At 56.4% G+C, this 15765-nt stretch overlaps 6 protein-coding genes across 6 annotated transcripts; 2 read left to right on the top strand and 4 right to left on the bottom strand.

Moving 5' to 3' along the window:
• Positions 1-62: 62 nt before the first annotated feature.
• L226DRAFT_481649 (uncharacterized protein) lies at positions 63-2137 on the bottom strand. The gene is made up of 6 exons (XM_067676940.1): positions 1903-2137; positions 1690-1771; positions 1256-1631; positions 595-1165; positions 230-538; positions 63-160 (listed from the first exon to the last, which is right to left on the bottom strand). The coding sequence occupies exons 1-5, from the start codon at positions 2089-2091 to the stop codon at positions 287-289; spliced, it is 1470 nt and encodes a 489-aa protein (XP_067539269.1). The 5' UTR covers positions 2092-2137; the 3' UTR covers positions 63-160; positions 230-286.
• Positions 2138-3905: 1768 nt separating this feature from the next.
• Positions 3906-5926, bottom strand: L226DRAFT_532021 (homoserine O-acetyltransferase). The gene is made up of 12 exons (XM_067680183.1): positions 5747-5926; positions 5660-5691; positions 5513-5569; positions 5415-5435; positions 5298-5350; positions 5164-5248; positions 5062-5102; positions 4954-5001; positions 4760-4889; positions 4417-4683; positions 4280-4361; positions 3906-4224 (listed from the first exon to the last, which is right to left on the bottom strand). Exons 1-12 carry the CDS (start codon positions 5898-5900, stop codon positions 4154-4156), a joined length of 1041 nt encoding a protein of 346 aa, XP_067539268.1. The 5' UTR covers positions 5901-5926; the 3' UTR covers positions 3906-4153.
• A 507-nt stretch (positions 5927-6433) lies between these two features.
• L226DRAFT_610559 (40S ribosomal protein uS12) lies at positions 6434-7653 on the top strand (the record flags this gene model as incomplete). The annotated part of the gene is made up of 5 exons (XM_067686173.1): positions 6434-6440; positions 6512-6576; positions 6681-6872; positions 6989-7144; positions 7204-7653. The coding sequence occupies 5 exons, from the start codon at positions 6434-6436 to the stop codon at positions 7219-7221; spliced, it is 438 nt and encodes a 145-aa protein (XP_067539267.1). The 3' UTR covers positions 7222-7653.
• Positions 7654-7719: 66 nt separating this feature from the next.
• Positions 7720-11647, bottom strand: L226DRAFT_457297 (subtilisin-like protease; the record flags this gene model as incomplete). The annotated part of the gene is made up of 17 exons (XM_067675358.1): positions 7720-7899; positions 7966-8562; positions 8616-8706; positions 8757-9259; positions 9302-9377; positions 9462-9517; positions 9577-9875; positions 9997-10146; positions 10215-10326; positions 10384-10451; positions 10565-10654; positions 10707-10717; positions 10785-10840; positions 10906-10984; positions 11074-11144; positions 11281-11388; positions 11468-11647. 17 exons carry the CDS (start codon positions 11645-11647, stop codon positions 7720-7722), a joined length of 2727 nt encoding a protein of 908 aa, XP_067539266.1.
• Positions 11648-13577: 1930 nt separating this feature from the next.
• On the top strand, positions 13578-14307 carry L226DRAFT_457092 (RmlC-like cupin; the record flags this gene model as incomplete). The annotated part of the gene is made up of 6 exons (XM_067675349.1): positions 13578-13700; positions 13762-13803; positions 13854-13928; positions 13985-14038; positions 14092-14130; positions 14182-14307. 6 exons carry the CDS (start codon positions 13578-13580, stop codon positions 14305-14307), a joined length of 459 nt encoding a protein of 152 aa, XP_067539265.1.
• Positions 14306-15639, bottom strand: L226DRAFT_481640 (glutaredoxin). The gene is made up of 3 exons (XM_067676939.1): positions 14863-15639; positions 14654-14807; positions 14306-14597 (listed from the first exon to the last, which is right to left on the bottom strand). Exons 1-3 carry the CDS (start codon positions 15354-15356, stop codon positions 14484-14486), a joined length of 762 nt encoding a protein of 253 aa, XP_067539264.1. The 5' UTR covers positions 15357-15639; the 3' UTR covers positions 14306-14483.
• Between the last annotated feature and the right edge of the window lie 126 nt (positions 15640-15765).

Genomic DNA, 15765 nt, shown 5'->3' with positions numbered 1-15765 from the left:
TGCGAAAATCTTATTTGCGCTCAGTGCTGAGCTTTGATCGTGTGGTTATCGGAGCAGTGAGCGTCTGGACATCTCCGAGGGCGAGGGCAATATGAATTCCTGATAAACATCCAGCGAGTGGGCCACTGGCTACAACTTTACTTGGTATACAACATGGTGACTGCACGCGGAGAACCAGAAGGATGATCAGGGACCATGCGCACGGCCAGGAGTACATCAATCGACGCACCTATAGATGCTTCATCGCACGTACAGCGAATCTCCTTCCTTTCAATTAGGGAACTGTTCAGTAATACGCTTCAGCGCCAGCATACGACTTGCTCGTTCCACCGCCTGGCGATGCGGGGGAAGCGGCGCCATCGGCCAGGCTGTCAGCGTTGAGCAACTCCAAAGCCTCAGCTTCACGCCGTATATACTCGACAGATCCGGGGCCAAAAGCAGGAGTCGGCTTTGTGAACGGCTTGACCACGGCCACAGGGATGCCAGCCGGGATCGTCGCCTGTAAGTCGGACTGTGGCGGAACAGGCTGGAACGACATCTAGTTCTCCGTCAGCATCGTGCTCATCGTCTCCATAACGTAGGGAGACGGCTCACCGTGTCATTCATCTTCTTGTAGCCGACTAGGAATGTGCTCGTGCTCTCCAGCTCCTCGTGCACCCTCGCCTTCCTCCGCTCGCGCATCTCCTTCTCCCGTTCGCCACCGATCATCCCGCCCGGTCCGTGTCCGCTCTTCAGCTCCTCCAGCTCCTTCCTCGCCCATGCCAGGAACCCGACTGCAACACCACACTTGTTCGTCCCGCCATGCTCGCCGGCGTCGACGCCTAGCCACTTGTATGCAAGTGCGGCATGCAGCGCATGCTCGTCAGCGAGGTAGCGTCTCAGCTCCGGGGCGACTTCCTCTCCGGTTTCTTCGGCAGGTGTCGACCTGTCCTTCCCGAAGGGCACCTTGAGCTTTGACTTCGACGAGGATCTCGACGCCCCGGGCGTCTTGACGAGCGAACGGGCCGAGGAGTAGAGCGAGGCGCACTCGAGGTGAAGCTTCGCCACGAGCGCGGGGGAAGGGTGCGGCTTGGGGAGGGGCGGCCCGGGTGTGAGCGTACTCTCGAAAGCGGCCTTGGATAGGAGTTTGCGAATCGCGAGGTTCTGTGCGTCCGCGAGCGCCATCCTGCGGAGGAAAAAAGGGGCATGTCAGCGCATTGTCCTGACATAAGGGTAACATGAAAGCGAAACTCAAGCATGTCTCACTGAAACGTACTTGCTTAGACCGATTACGACCTCGCGGCTGAGATCAGGCGGTCGCGGACAGCTCATCCCAAGGGAGAGGACGCGCTCGCGCTCCTTGTCCCACTCGGCGATGCATTCCTTGCCGATGTACTCGTACAGCCCCGCAGCTTTGCAGAGGAGGGTGACTGCGAATGCGAGTCGTTCGTCTTTTGCTTTCCGTTCGGTGTCAGAGATCGCGCGTTCGGTCTCGTAGCGGCCGAGGGAGTAGACGACGGCGCGGGCGAGGTTTGAGAGAGCGAAGGCGTATGTGAGGAGGGTGAAGATGAGCTCGGTGGAGAAGGTGGGTAGGGAGAGACGCGGTGAGTTGTGGAAAAGAGTCGAAGAGAGGGTCGTACGCCAGCTGAATACTGGGAACCATATGTTGAGGTGCGAGCAGGAGAGGAGGAAAAGGGAGATAACACGTACCTGGTTCCGATTTCAATGATATTTCTCCGTTGCTTATGCATCCCAAGAGTCCGCATAGCTTGGGAATGTACTCGTCGAGTGTCTGCGACCATGACGGTCAGGGAAGCGTTCTTCCAAGACGATGCGAAAGGCACCGTCTCCCACCAGTAATGGGTTCGCGAAGGTTTTTCAAGCGCGTGCAGCGTCTCCACCTATCCTCTTCCCAATGCTCACCTTGACAAGCTTCAGATAGTCCTTCTCTCCGTTGTCCGTCCGCTTACTCTCCTTGAGTATCGCGCGCAAGTTTGCGCGGGCTTCAGTAGTGTCCGCGATGTCCACCGTGTATGTCGCTGTGGCGTCTACACATGCATCGGCAAATGATATCGCACCAGTGGTGGGGAGTTCATAGAGATAGCTTGTCATTGACAAAGGAACCAGCTGGGCAGTAGACTGAGCAGTAACGGTAAACGTCCAAGGACAACTGCATGACAGCTTGGCATGGAACAAGCTCAGCCACTGCCTCCCCGGCCCGCAGCCCGGTCCGAGGGTCGCCATACATATGTACTCAGACATGGAGACGTATGCTCGCCAACGTTCATGATCATCGACATCGCTGGTAGCTGACAATATCATGACTACTTTAAGTATTGCTGTCCGGACGGAAGATATGTCCAATGCCGTTCCCACCCCCCACCAATCATTCCCCCCTGCAGCTTGCATCGCCGTCGCAATGGATCCTCCGAAGGCAGAACCACGTCTACATTCGAAGGGAATGGCTAACTTGGTGTCATCAACCTTGCAACGAACGAACGAGGAACAGTTCACCAACGTGCAATTATCTTGAAGAGGAGGATTCCCTTGCGGGCGCGGGTGAGCATGCGCAGTGGTTGAACAGAGCAGACTGTTTTACGCCTGTATACTTGTTCAGATATCTGTCAGCCTCCGAGTATCTGTCCCTCTTCTACTCCCCGGGGCTATCAGGCGACGCGATAGAGCCTCTCAAAGAGGCTGGAGGTTCCAAAAATTTAGGTCAGCTTGCGAGATTGTCCCCAGACAACATCGCCGCGCAATGGTCCATCCATCGCCACCTTCCCAAACACCCTCGTTCTCGAAGTGGCACAAAAGATGCAATCCCCAACCAACATAACACATCGCCACGGCCTCTCACTGCACAGCTCCTCAGGAGGATTGTCGGCCGGTGGCCTGCAGTTCCCACCGGCCTCTCTAAAGAAGTGGGTTGCTATGCAGCGCTTGCGATGTGAGATCGTCGAGGCAACTATGTTGGTCCTCACGTCCCGCCACCCATATCCGCACGTACCACAAGTGGTGATGTACGCAGATGTTGGGAAGGGAAGTTCAGAGGGAAAATCCTCTGTCCGAGTTGAAATCCGAAGGACTGGCACCCGACCTCGAGAGAAAGGTGTGAAGGACGAGCAGCACGAACAGGCTTACGCACTGACGATATTTGCATGTCTAAGGCTAGGGACTCGCGCACAACCGCCCTCTCCGTCTCTAAGAACGTGTCTTCGGGGGCCAACGAGTCAATCTGGCCAGCTTGGGAGGAGGCGTAATTGTTCCCGAGGATGACTACAACGAGGTGGTCTGGGCGAGGGGAACAGCGACACAGTGACAAACAGGTACCAGGCGCTCCTCTCTTATTAGAATCCTGTTACCTGGCGCTCATCTAGATGATCTCAATGAGTTATCGATAGAGTCTGCCGCTGGGTTCGCATTTGGTAGGCATTGGCACATTTACCTCTCTCTCTCTCGGCTGCATTGTACTAGTACTACAGTGTCGCAATTGCCATGCCTTCTGTGGCAATACTCCTCTGCAACTGAAGTCTACTGTGTGGCCCATTAGAGTTCTTCGTATGACTGCGAAGTCAGTACATCGGGCCAAGAGTCGTCATGTCAGGTGTGGTCAAAGCATGTTCCTATTACGTCTATACGAGCGAGTGAGTTTCCTAGTTGACGAGGGAACGTGCCATCTCGGAATGAGAATTGACCGGGATCTTCTGGCACTCCATGGTCACTAGCCACAGACCAACCGTCTTTGGAACAAGTTGTTGCGACTCGGACCAGATGGCGCGAGCTCGTATTCCCGCCGATTGCCCTATGTACCCACCACATGGCCAACCATGCGAGGAAAGACGGTTGACGAGGGCGACGCCCGGGAGCCAGGGTACGTGGTGGTACGGAAGAAACGGCAGCCCGCAGCTTAACATAGATGGGTAGAGCCAGAGACAGCAGTGTACGGTGGAGTGACGGGTACGAAGGCGGCCACCTCGTAGCGTAGGGTCGCACGAACCACTCCCGTCAGGAATCCTGTCTAGGCATCAGAACATGGGCGTTGTTCAGTTTGTTGTATCACGTAATCGTGTCTGACGAACTGAATATTCTGCGTACTACCTGAAAATCTGCACTACAATTTAGCTGGTCGTACACACACACGCTAGAAACTGAAATATTGACGATATCGAGTCAGTCAAGACTCGAGGAATGCCCTCACTTCCGCTTGAATGAATTCGTCGTCTCTGATATTTGTTCCTCCGCCAGCTAATATTTTCATTAGCTATCGTATGCATGAACACAAAGGTCAAGACAGACGTACCCATATGACCCCAGGTAGAATCGATGATGACCAGCTTAGAATTGTTCTTCATCAATGAAACCTCAATCTCACTGTCCTCCGGCTGAACAGCGTATCAACACTTCAATCTTCTTTTGCACAGCAAGATGCACACGTACCGGGAAGTACAAGTCAGTCTTGCACGGCATAATCAACCCCTTGGCCTTGATCGCGGAAAGGGTGCTTGTGAACCCATCCTCTTCATGGGCGGCCCTGAACGTCGACTTTCCGACGAGCGTCACGTCGCCATAGTACCATGTATGCAGAAGCGTGACTAGATCGTTCGCATCCCAGGTCCCCAGGAAGCCGCCCTCCCACTGCGTGCGCAGGAAGTCTTCAAGCGAGGAGTTCTGGTCGCCCAACAGGTAGCCATGCTCGCGGAACCACTACGAAAGGAGATGTCCCGGTCATAAGACACGCTGCGAGTGGACCTGGAAGGGGGACAGAGAAGACTAGACGCACCGTCTGCCCGTAGGCCCACGCACTGTATGCGCGGCCAAACGCACGCAGACCGAACTGCGGCTCCTTCGTATAGAAGCCGTTTTCAAAGTCCTTTGAGTTGACCAGTGCGGCTTTCGGACCTTCGAGGAAGCTGAGAACGCGCCGTCAGATGCCCTTGACGACTCGAGCTGGACAAGTCGAGGCCGCAGACGCACCACTTATTGTGCATGCTCGTGCGCGCCGAGCCGCATATCGGGATGAACCTAGTGGAGCATTAGCGGGTCAGGTTATGCTTGCCTGAAGACGATTGGACGGGTGCTTGCTTCTCGACAAAGTCTGGGTAGACGACAGGCCAGTAGTACGCCTAGACAGGCCGCAGCCACTATTAGTCTGGCGGGAAGGAAGAGCGCGGGGGGAATTGGCACCTGCTGACCACCCATGCTAAACCCAATCGCGCAGTATACTTTCTTTACATTCAGCTCTTTGGTCAGGACGGCGTATTGGGCACGGCTATGGCATTGTGAGAAACCCGCGGGGATTGGCCGGGGCTGGAGCTCACATGTTGTCCTCGTATGATACATCGGGGAAGTACGGCCCGTTGTACGGCGCAGGCTGGGTAGCGGAACTGTCAGCGGTGGGAGCTGGCGTGTGATAGGTGCGGGGGAACGTGGCCTACCGTGTTGGACGGCGAAGAGGACTGAGGGAGATAGACAGGGGATGTCAGCACACGGAGTGAATGCAGAAGATGCGGCGTCCACAAAGAAGCTAGCATACCTCGCCGTTGGAGAAAAGGGCAAAAGTGACGATGTAGTACTTCGAGGGGTCCAGTGCCTGCGCGATGCGAAGTCAACTCTGTTTAGTGTCTTCTGAATGCAACCTCGACCGCATTGGCCGCAGCCCGGTGACGAGCGTGTTGGGTACCTTGTCTGGACCGATCATGTATTCCTGGTCTCCTATGCTTTTCCATGTATCAGAGTTCAAGGAAAGGCGCAGAGTAGACGGACGTACTGTCGACTCTCCCACCATAACATGTGGGGAAGACGATGCATGGGTTTGCCGGGTCGCCGTAAGTGCGGTACGCCGTGATCGCGTCTGGAAGAACGCCACCAGCAAGGCGGAACCGACCATGGTGGTAGTACTGCACGCCGCTGCCTGACGACATGGTTGAGGTTTGTGCGAAGGGGTGCTTACGGCTCTCGAGGTCTAGCACCTGCGGCGACGGTATATGTGCTCGCGAGTCGGTCCGATAGCAATATTAGATGCCAAGTCACTAGCAGAAGTCCATTAGGTTCATCAATCGGTGGGAGTGTTCACACATGCGTGTCGACACAAATCACCTCGAGCAAGAGTTTGCCCTTCCTTCACGCGATTGTCAGCGGGGCTCAACGTAGATTGCACCTTCAATGGCATGATGGCCGGACCAGAAAGCACATCAGATGGCCTGAGGCGGTCAGTACAAGGCAAAAAGCAGTAGAAATAGTCTATTTGCTCGGGAGCAGATGGGCCCAGTGCGCGAGACTTGCGCCATGATCGTGGTCACTGACCGCAAGGTTTTGGGCGCTAAGAGATCCGATAAGGGGGCTTGGAGTCACGTGCTGTGAGCGGCCAGGTACTTTGCAGTTCTCGGGGAGAATTGGAACTCCGACACCAAGCCCTCTTCATCCGCATCTACCACGCAAGTCGTCGTCGTCAACAATGGGCTGTAAGTCCTCTCCCCCGTCCTGCTCCTCGTCGAGATGTCGTTGACGTCGTGCTGACCGTCCGTTTCGCTAGCCAACAAACCCCGTGGATTGCAGGCAGCGCGTAAGCTGCGCAACGACCGCCGCGAAAATCGCTGGGTGAGTCTATCGATACCCGTCTGCCCCTCCCGTTCCTCCCGCTCCATCGCATCCCCCTTGCGCACTCTGCAGTCGCTCAATGACGATTTTTCCTCGGTGTGTAGGCGGACAAGGCGTACAAGAAGCGCGCCCTCGGCAACATCTACAAGACCTCCCCCACTGGAGGCTCCTCGCACGCCAAGGGTATCGTGCTTGAGAAGGTTGGCGTCGAGGCCAAGCAGCCCAACTCCGCTATCCGCAAGTGCGTCCGTGTACAACTCATCAAGAACGGCAAGAAGGTCACCGCCTTCGTACCGGTGAGTTTCATCCCATCGCTCATTGGCTTGTCGGGGTTTACTGTGCTCTGGAGCGCTCTGGACTTTGTGATGGCTCCATTCGCAATGCTCACCATCTGACCGCATCGTATTTGCAGAACGATGGTTGCTTGAACTTCGTCGACGAGAACGACGAGGTCCTCATCTCCGGTTTCGGTCGCCGGGGTAAGGCTAAGGGTGATATTCCCGGTGTCCGCTTCAAGATCGTCAAGGTCTCTGGCGTTGGTCTGTTGGCTCTCTGGAAGGAGAAGAAGGTATAGATCTACGTTTCGTTCGCACGTGTGAAGCTAACTAAATTTATCCCGTCCTGTAGGAGAAGCCCAGATCATAAGCGCGCAGCAGTATCTGGTATTCTGTGGTCCTCATTCGCAATCAGTTGTCTTGAGCCATCAATGTGGGCGTGTCCTGTCTGTATCAATCACCGTATTATATGCTTCCCCAATGAACTCCAGCCATATGCCCTATGCCACCACCTATGCCGACCTTTGTAGTTCGTCCAATATGATTGGTCGTGTTTTTATTCCTCTGGCATATCGGCGGCGAATGGCCCAGGTACTAGGCTAGCTTCGACAGTTTACTCTTCAGCAATGACAGAATAATTGAGCTGGGAACATTGACTGGCCCGACTCCCGGACTCTGGACGCGCAACGTCGCTTCTTTCAAACTTGTAGTGTCCCTTGCTTATCGATACCGTATTCACGATTGCATACGTCCTCCATGGTTGACGCTACCCAGAGCGCATAGTGATTCAACGAGCAAAATGAATAGAGAATGTGTGCAAGGCAGGTGGATAAATTAGTGTCAAGGAGAGCTACGGACAGTGGGTCCTCTACGACGGGACTTGTACCCCGATAACAGGGCTCAGCCAGCTCTCAAAGTCCTCCTCCTTCGTCGGGTCGCCGGTGACCTTCAGGGCACGCAGAAGGATGCGGTACGAGCCGTTCGGGATCGTCGTCCCGTTTGCGAACTGCGGAGTAGGGATCGACAGCTCGTTGAACCCTGTACCGTCCTGTGGCGAAAAGACGAAAGTCAGCATTTGCGAGCACCAAGATCGAGGAAGTCGAGGAATACTCACATTGACGTCTGAGTTCCGCGGCTGGAAGTCCGCCTCGAAGATCGTCCCGAGGACCTTCACCTTGGCGAACGTGCCCTGGCCCGGGTTGTGCGGGAAGCTGAACACCTCGCGCTCGAAGACGTGCGTGCCCCCTTCCTCCACGCCACGCGTGTTCAGCGTCGTGTTGAGCTTGATGTCCGAGTCTACGAGGTCGAACCGGAGCTTCGGCGTGCCAAAGTTGAGGCGCATGAGCACCGACGGGAAGTCGGCGCCGGCGAATGTGAAGTTCTCGGGGTCAGAGAAGAAGTTGCCCTGCCCGTCGACCAGCGTCGGCAGGTCGACGCCGAAGAACACGTCCGTGTTGTCGACGACGGGCATGTCCTTGAGCGCGGCGGCGAGGCCGAGGTACGTCACCTGGTAGCTCTCGTTCCCGTTGGACAGTTGAATGAACCCAGAGAAGACGGGGAAGGTCTTCGCGTCGAGGCCCTTGGGAGGGGTGATATTGACAGTGACGGTTTTTGTCTGGCCGGGGCGGACCGTGAGGGACTTCGGGGAGAATGAGACCTTGGCAGCTGTGGCGTCGAGAGGCACTGGTCCGTCTGCTGGGAAGATGGAGCCCTGGAGCACCCATGAGCTCGCTGGTAACGACAAAGAGACAAACGCCAACGTACCGGTTGCACAGTGAGGGCAGTGCCGGCGGGGATGTGAGAGAGCTTGAATGTCTTCTCGGACGTGCCCGTGTTCTTGACGGTGAACGTTTGCCTGGTGCAAAAATTGAGCGTCGATCCTCCCATATACACACTCCTACTCACACGCCACGGAAGTGCGCAGTGTCGTTCGTAATGAGCTCCGTGGGCGACACCAGAACGTCTGCGTGGATCGCCCTGAACGCATCCACGAGACCAGCACCTTGCTGGGTGACAGTCTGCAGCGGGTCGCCGTCCGTATGGCTCGATGAGATGCGCTGCGCCGTAGACTCGAAGAGCGTGCGTGCGATCTTGGCCGTCTGCGCAGACGTGCCGCGCACCTCGAACAGCAGCGCCGAGACCCCAGCCATGAACGGCGTCGCCATGGAGGTCCCTGAGAGCACAGCGAACGTGCCGAGGGGGACGGGGAACGTCGAGAGGATGTTGCCGCCGGGCGCAGCGACCGCGGGCTTGAAGAAGAAGTCATTCGTCGGGCCATAGCTCGTGAAACTGGAGATGAGGCCGCCGCTGGGGTCAGGGAATTGGAAGCTCGCGCCCGTCTGGGGGAAAGAGATCGCGACTGGGACACCTGCCGCAAACTGGTTGACCAGCTGTGACGACAAGTGAGCCTGAAGTCTCGCAGTGACTGAGGTTGGGGCGGTAGCACTCACGAATTCACCATCGGCAGCTTGGATGAGGACAGCAGTGAAGTTGCCAACATCGATGTTGCTAAATCCGTTGCCGTTGCTGTACAAAGAAAGGGGGGGGGGGAGATGAGTTCCAAGTTGATTCGAAGGAGTGCCATGCGAAGTGCAAGCCACCATCACTTACTCATAGATCAGGCTGACTTGACCTCCCTTCGCTGCGATGTTGGTCAACTTCTGCACCTGAACACATGCACGTGTCAGCAACTACGACCCAATCCGCGCACTCAACCCGCACTCACAAAGGTACATGTGCCCCGGCGAACGACCACAACGAAGCCAGACAGGTCAGGCGTGTCGTCCGGGAGCGGGTTGCACGCATCGTCCACGACAGTCGTATCGTTGCTCGTCGCGAAAACGGGCAGCGTGGCGTTCACCGGGAGTGGGAGCGCGTCGAAGTACGGGATGGGGTCGTGCGCGACGCCGTGCACAGTCGCGTTCTGCAGCGGGATGACGGTGTTGTCGAGGCTGGCGACCGAGATGGCGTTGATGCCGTTCCCGGGGCTGGATGTGTACCAGGATCCCTTCGAGCCGTCGTTGCCTGGTCAGTGCCAAGCATGCGAATGCATGACGAGCCAAGCAGAGGGACGTCGAACGATGACATGTATGGCGAGCTCGTCAGGGGCGTGATGCGATGCATGGACGAGATGATCGGAACGTACCAGCAGCGATGGTGACAATCCGCCCTGAGGCTGCGATCCTGCTTGATACGACTGAGCTCGAGCTTTCGGTCCAGCCGTCGGTACCGCCAAGCGACATGGTCAGAATGTTGTTGCCATCTTTGACACCCTGGAGCAGAGCCTCGATAAGGACTGTAGGAGGTGATGCATTGATGTGATGACCGTCAGCGTTGTCGTGAAGAGTGGCTGTGGCTACTTACTGTCGTCGGTCACGGAGCCTTCACAGCCAAAGACGCGATATGCGTTGATGGATGCCTGGGACGCCACACCACTGATGTTGAACGGATTGTTAGGGTCCGCACCGATGATGCCCTGAAGCAAGCATGTGAGGATGTGACGACAACACACGACAAAGAGACTGATACACACTCCGACGTGCGTGCCATGCCCGTTGCATTGGTCCAGAGGGTCGTCGTCGGGCATGGGCGTGTTGGTACCTGCACAACTTTCATGAGTCGTCATCAGGTGTAAAGGGCAGTATGTTACACACCATCTGCGAGTAAAGTCAGCGCTTTGCTCGTGAAGACAGCTCGTATGATTTACTGCTCACCATATGCATCGCCGACGAAGTCAAATCCGCCAATGACTTTGTTACCAGGGCCGAACGCACCACCAAGGAAAGGGTTGGTATAGTCAATACCTGTGGCATTATGTCAGATACAAGTTTGACAGGGGCCAGAAGTAGTTCATACCAGTGTCGATGCTGCGAAGGATGAGGTAAGTTGACCTCAGAACTGCACCTGTATGCCACGTGCAAGAGCTTCACTCACATTCCGATTTTGATGCCCTTGCCAAATATTCCCTGCGCATGCAGTTTATCTACGCCCTGGGTGGAGTGATTTCTGGATGAGTCGCCCGAGCCTCTGTCTGCAAAGGTCCCTGTGCCCTCACCGTGAGGATGTGTGTCGACTCCGTATCCGGGGGAACCTGCGGATCGTCGGGTCCCGTGACGACGTGCAACTTCACAGGCCTACATGCATACATCAACATCGATGAATACGCCGCATTCAATACACCACAGCTGCCGAATTACGAACACAAACAATCATGAAGACGTACTTCGGTGCGGGGATAAGGGTCACTGGGCGAATGGCCTTCACGCCGGGAATATCGAGCACCTTCGCAGCATCCTGTCAGCCATGCGAACGTGAGTCGTGAGTCCAGAATAGATCCACAGCACGTGAGCCTGGCGTACGTTCGCGTTCTGTTGGCGAAGGTTCGTGAGCGAATTGGGAAGGCAGAGAAGAGAATGGCGCGAGCACTTACGTCCAATGTTAGCACGGAACCAAGGAACAGGCCTGGGGAATTGAATTCCTTCTCGACTTGAAACCCGAGATCCCTCTTTCGGAGTGAGTCGTAAACGACTTCGTGGGCCTAGCGTAGTGGTAAGCTCTCTCACGAAACCGCATGGGGAGCACGTCAGGCCCCGACGTCGACGGGAGCAAAGACTCACAGAGCGTGTGTCGAAAGCCCGCTTGCCGGGGATATCGCTCGCGTTGTCGACTTCAACGATGAACTTGTTAGGGAGCGTGTTGCCAAAGCCGGTGGTGCTGCGAGAGACAGAAGAAGGAGAGAACTTGGCAGCCAGAGCGGACCCTGTAGCAGCGAGGAGAGGGAGGAAGACCGAGGCCATGGTCGGCGCCATGGTGCACAAACGCAAAGCCCGAGTACGCTGCGAGAGTGTTTGTGGGGTCTGCGGTTAGCATGCGGGCTCTATATACTGTTCGGTCGCCAGCTCGGGGCATCTCCGTCAGTACCTCCGCATTCTAGCGCGCCCGGAGGTGAGGGTCGGATACCGTCAGGAAGCATGTGGACGTCGTGCGAGCAGCGGCGCTATCCGCGACATGATGGTCCCAGGCTGGCGGAGTTCCTGGATGATGATTCTAAGCATCCAAGGAAAGTTCGGAAAGGGAAGTCGACGACGCATTCCACGCGCCGCACATCGCGAACGACGAGGCTGATCCTGGCAAGGCTTGGCGGAGCATTGACTAATCCAACATCGTGGGCAATCTGTCGTAATTTTGCGCCATAGCCGAGGATACCGAGATTCTAAGCTGTCCGGCTTACAGCTGGGCAGCTGTGCATATAGAGGAAAGAGAATGCGGGGATCAGGCTAGACGATCTACATTCGGCGCGCTGGATCATGACATGAGCAAGCCAGCAGGCGGATACTTGTCCGACGCTTTAGAGTCAGCTTGGCTAAAAAGAGACTTTCGATTGCTCACAGTCGTTGTTTCTTGGACATGATGATGGAGTATGAAGTCAAGTGCTGCCGGCGGGAACGCGAGGCGCAGGACTCTTCGGCCGTTCCCATGAGTCCACCGGCGGGCGTCTGTCCCGGTCTGAACTTTCGAACTTTGACAACACCATCATCAATCATCATTCATCTATGCTAGCGAGGTAGCAGGCAAAGTCACGGTCTTAGAGTTAGTTTGCGGGAGTTGTTCGAATAAAGCACAGAACTAACTCATCATTGACATTGATTGCATTGCCCTTGGATAGGCAACCTGTGACTTACTATGGGCCAACTGGTACCTGTAACCGCGAAGGCAGGCACAGTGGCTCGCATGAGTACATAATACAATCGCTACGTTGAAAGTACCGGTCCATATCCGCGTTGGAACGGAACATGGATGCCCACTTGCGGGTTGGGATGCCGGTGAGTACACTCAGTCGAGCTCGTGCGAGGACCCGAAGTGAAACTACATGCTAACTGCTTGCAGTATCCAGAAGGCAGGTAAGCCGCTCTAACGCCCCAATCTACTTCCGTATACGGCTGCACAATGAGTGGCAACAACGGCCCCAGGAATGCTGTTTAAAGGAATAACCCAAAACCTGCATGCCCCGATCTGGGGAGCGTGAGCGGATGCGAGATAACCACGGACTCCGCCTTCTTGTCGAGTATATGTCGTCCCGACTGCCGAACCCCGCGCCATTCTGAGGCACTAGTGGTAGAACCCCGATGCTGGGAAGTGTATAGTTCGGTCGCACCTTGCGGGCGTGCGTACCTTCGTGCATAACCGATTTATGCCTTGAGGGAAGCTAGGGGGTTCCCAGTGGCCCGTTCTGGAACAAACAGCTGCGCCGAGCCACCTCCGTGGTGGCGATGCTGTGGGCACGCCGACGAGGTGGTTATCCACAATTCGCAATTCTGGCGAACGAGAATATATGGCTGTGTACTCTACCAGGACGAGCTTGTCTGTGGCCAACAGTCGAGATTGTGTACTCCAAAGCACACTCCGGCGTCATCGCTGTCATGACGTATGACCCCCGATCTCGGGCGCGCAGAGGAGGCAGCCGCCGCATCCGCGCAACCCTGCTCAGCCATCCGCCCGGGGGTCCTGGCCAGCGGGCATATAGCCCTGCCACCCGCTCGGCCGCACATAGACGTCGACGTCCGCCCTGAAGTCATTTGACACCCGCCCTACCCGCCCTTACCCGGATCCTCCCTCCCTATGACCACCATGCTCCGTCTCTCTCAGCAGTCCACCACCATCACCCTCACTCCCCGCCGCAAGAGCATCTTCCTTCCGCGCGTCCCCACCCGTCCATTCGCGACGACCATGACCGCCTTCAAGCCCAACACCGAGCCTCCGAAGACCGTCTCCGTCTTCAGGAACATTTACCAAGTTGCTTCCGACAGCGACAAGTTCAGGCGCGTTCTCTGGACTGGGCGCAACAGCCAGGTGCGCAGTCATGACCGCCCCATTGTCGGTTTAGGCTCTTGACCCTGCTCGCGCATCATAGCTGGTCATCATGACTATTCCGGTTGGCGGAGAGATCGGGGAGGTGGGTATATGCGCCGCCGGGGTCGATATATGCGCTTATGCCTCTTACAGGAGACACATTCTGTCGACCAGCACCTCAACTTCCTCTCGGGGACGGCCCAGGCCATCATTGATGGCGGCGCCAAGGTGCGGCGTCCGATATCCATGCTGGGGTACAAGCCATTGACTATGCAATGCAGAAGGAGACCATCAACCCAGGCGATATTGTCATCGTTCCTGCTGGGACTTTGCACAACGTAAGCCGCAGTAATCGTAGATACCATCGCATATACTCACTGCATCACGACAGTTCAAGAACACTGGACCCACCCCTCTCATTGTCTCGACTGTACGTCCTAATGCATAGGTGTTAATGTTTTGATATTGACTGGATATGCAGGTTTATGCACCTGCCGAGCACAAGGCCGACACTGTGCACGATACAATGGAACAGGGCGAGAAGCTCGAAGAGGAGGGCAAGGACGAGCCTCCGGAGTGGGCGCAGGATCTCCACAAGAAGCCTTGAAGTATCTTCTTTCATTCGACGCCTCATGGACGCTTGGAAGCGCGCAATGTACAATAGCATATACCAAACGACGATGCGCTCGACATCACGTGTTGTACTTGTTCCCGAATTCCCGAATGAGATGCTATGTCCTCTTCGCATATCGTACAGCATGATTGAGTATGGAATGTTGTGCATCAAGCCTCAGCCGCAGCTCCCTTGACGGTCAAGCCGCCCTCTTCAAACAATCTCTTCAGTTTGTGCGCCTCGTGCATCTGATGAATGTCGTCCGAGCCACCTATCGAACTGCCCTATAGACCGAACAGTAGTCAGCAAAAGAAACTGCTCGACCTCGCATCATACTTGCCTTGAGCAAGATATTGGGCACCGTGTTTCGACCTGTCAATCTCGCAAGGATAGCCTGTACCTGCGGCCCATCCGAGCGCACGTTGAGCTCGATGATCTTCGGCGCCGGCTCAATCTCATATGAAGCCAGCAGCGTCTTCGCTCTTTGCGAGTACCTGCAGCATTCTCGTGTGAGCACAACCCCATCACACAATGCAAGAAATCACTCACGGGCAATACGTCTTGCTGAATACAACGAGCGGGTACTGCTCCCTCAAGCGTTTCGTATGCGCCTCCCAGTCGTTCTTCCCATCGGGCGCGTACACCCTCAAGTCGACCGGCTTCTCCACATCGACCACAACACTGCCCAGCCCCTCCACACGGATCGAGCCCCCGTCCTCCTCCAAGCGCCGCTCGGGGTGCGCGGTGAGGAAGTGCAGGAGCGCGTCGATCTCGCGCACGTCTGCGTACGTCGCGGTGCCCTCCCCGGCGTGCGCATCCTGCTTCGCCTGTGCGACGCGTCCGGCGCGCGAGGAGTCTGGGGAGAAGTGGTAGCCCCAGTCTTTCAGGGATTCGGAGAGGGAGAGGAAGGATGAAGACGGGGCGCCGTATTGCGAGAGGTAGTAGATCCCGCCGACGGTGAGGACGACGAGGGCCCAGAGGATGCGGCGCCGACGGTAGGGCGAGCCTGTCCATGGCGGTGCGGTCGTTGGAGTGGGCTTCATCGTGTCGCTGCGGGGTAGTTTCTAGTTTTGAGCTCGAGCCGTATATATGGGTGTGGATGGTGGATGGAGAACCGTCAGGTGTCAGCTCGTCCGGCAGCGCTGGTCAACCTGGTGCTTCGAGGTGGTCGTAGAGAGTCAAGAGGCGAGGACAGGCGTGGCACCGAGAGGGCGTTGCTGGACGCGGCGCCGAGCCATTGACAGATCTGACCGCGACAGGTCTGGTGGACGCTGCGGTGACCAGCGAGGGAAACGCGTTCCCGCACAGGACGCGCAGACCGAGACGCGACGGTGGCGGGCGCGTATGCGGTGTTTGCTACAGCTCTTTGCGAAATCAATGTCGTTCGGACTCCGACGACGCGCGCGCGATTAATTCGAAAAAGTCGAAAAAATCAAACTCCGTGTCTGCGCT

Source organism: Lentinus tigrinus (assembly GCF_003813185.1).
Source record: "Lentinus tigrinus ALCF2SS1-7 unplaced genomic scaffold L226scaffold_5, whole genome shotgun sequence".
NCBI classification, from domain to species: Eukaryota; Fungi; Basidiomycota; class Agaricomycetes; order Polyporales; family Polyporaceae; genus Lentinus; species Lentinus tigrinus.
The sequence above is the reverse complement of the archived record's forward strand: the minus strand, read 5'-3'. Positions and strand labels throughout refer to the sequence as shown.

What these genes read in the sequence shown, in the direction of transcription:
- L226DRAFT_481649 (XM_067676940.1), bottom strand. Translation starts at nt 2,091, where the DNA reads ATGACAAGCTATCTCTATGAACTCCCCACCACTGGTGCGATATCATTT. An exon ending in ACTATCTGAAGCTTGTCAAG is followed by an intron (nt 1,772 to 1,902) that starts GTGAGCATTGGG and finishes TCATGGTCGCAG; the next exon opens with ACACTCGACGAGTACATTCC. An exon ending in ACAAGAAGATGAATGACACG is followed by an intron (nt 539 to 594) that starts GTGAGCCGTCTC and finishes ACGGAGAACTAG; the next exon opens with ATGTCGTTCCAGCCTGTTCC.
- L226DRAFT_532021 (XM_067680183.1), bottom strand. Translation starts at nt 5,900, where the DNA reads ATGTCGTCAGGCAGCGGCGTGCAGTACTACCACCATGGTCGGTTCCGC. An exon ending in TTATGGTGGGAGAGTCGACA is followed by an intron (nt 5,692 to 5,746) that starts GTACGTCCGTCT and finishes GGAAAAGCATAG; the next exon opens with GAGACCAGGAATACATGATC. An exon ending in AGACTGACTTGTACTTCCCG is followed by an intron (nt 4,362 to 4,416) that starts GTACGTGTGCAT and finishes TACGCTGTTCAG; the next exon opens with CCGGAGGACAGTGAGATTGA.
- L226DRAFT_481640 (XM_067676939.1), bottom strand. Translation starts at nt 15,356, where the DNA reads ATGAAGCCCACTCCAACGACCGCACCGCCATGGACAGGCTCGCCCTAC. An exon ending in TTCAGCAAGACGTATTGCCC is followed by an intron (nt 14,808 to 14,862) that starts GTGAGTGATTTC and finishes AGAATGCTGCAG; the next exon opens with GTACTCGCAAAGAGCGAAGA. An exon ending in TGCCCAATATCTTGCTCAAG is followed by an intron (nt 14,598 to 14,653) that starts GCAAGTATGATG and finishes TTCGGTCTATAG; the next exon opens with GGCAGTTCGATAGGTGGCTC.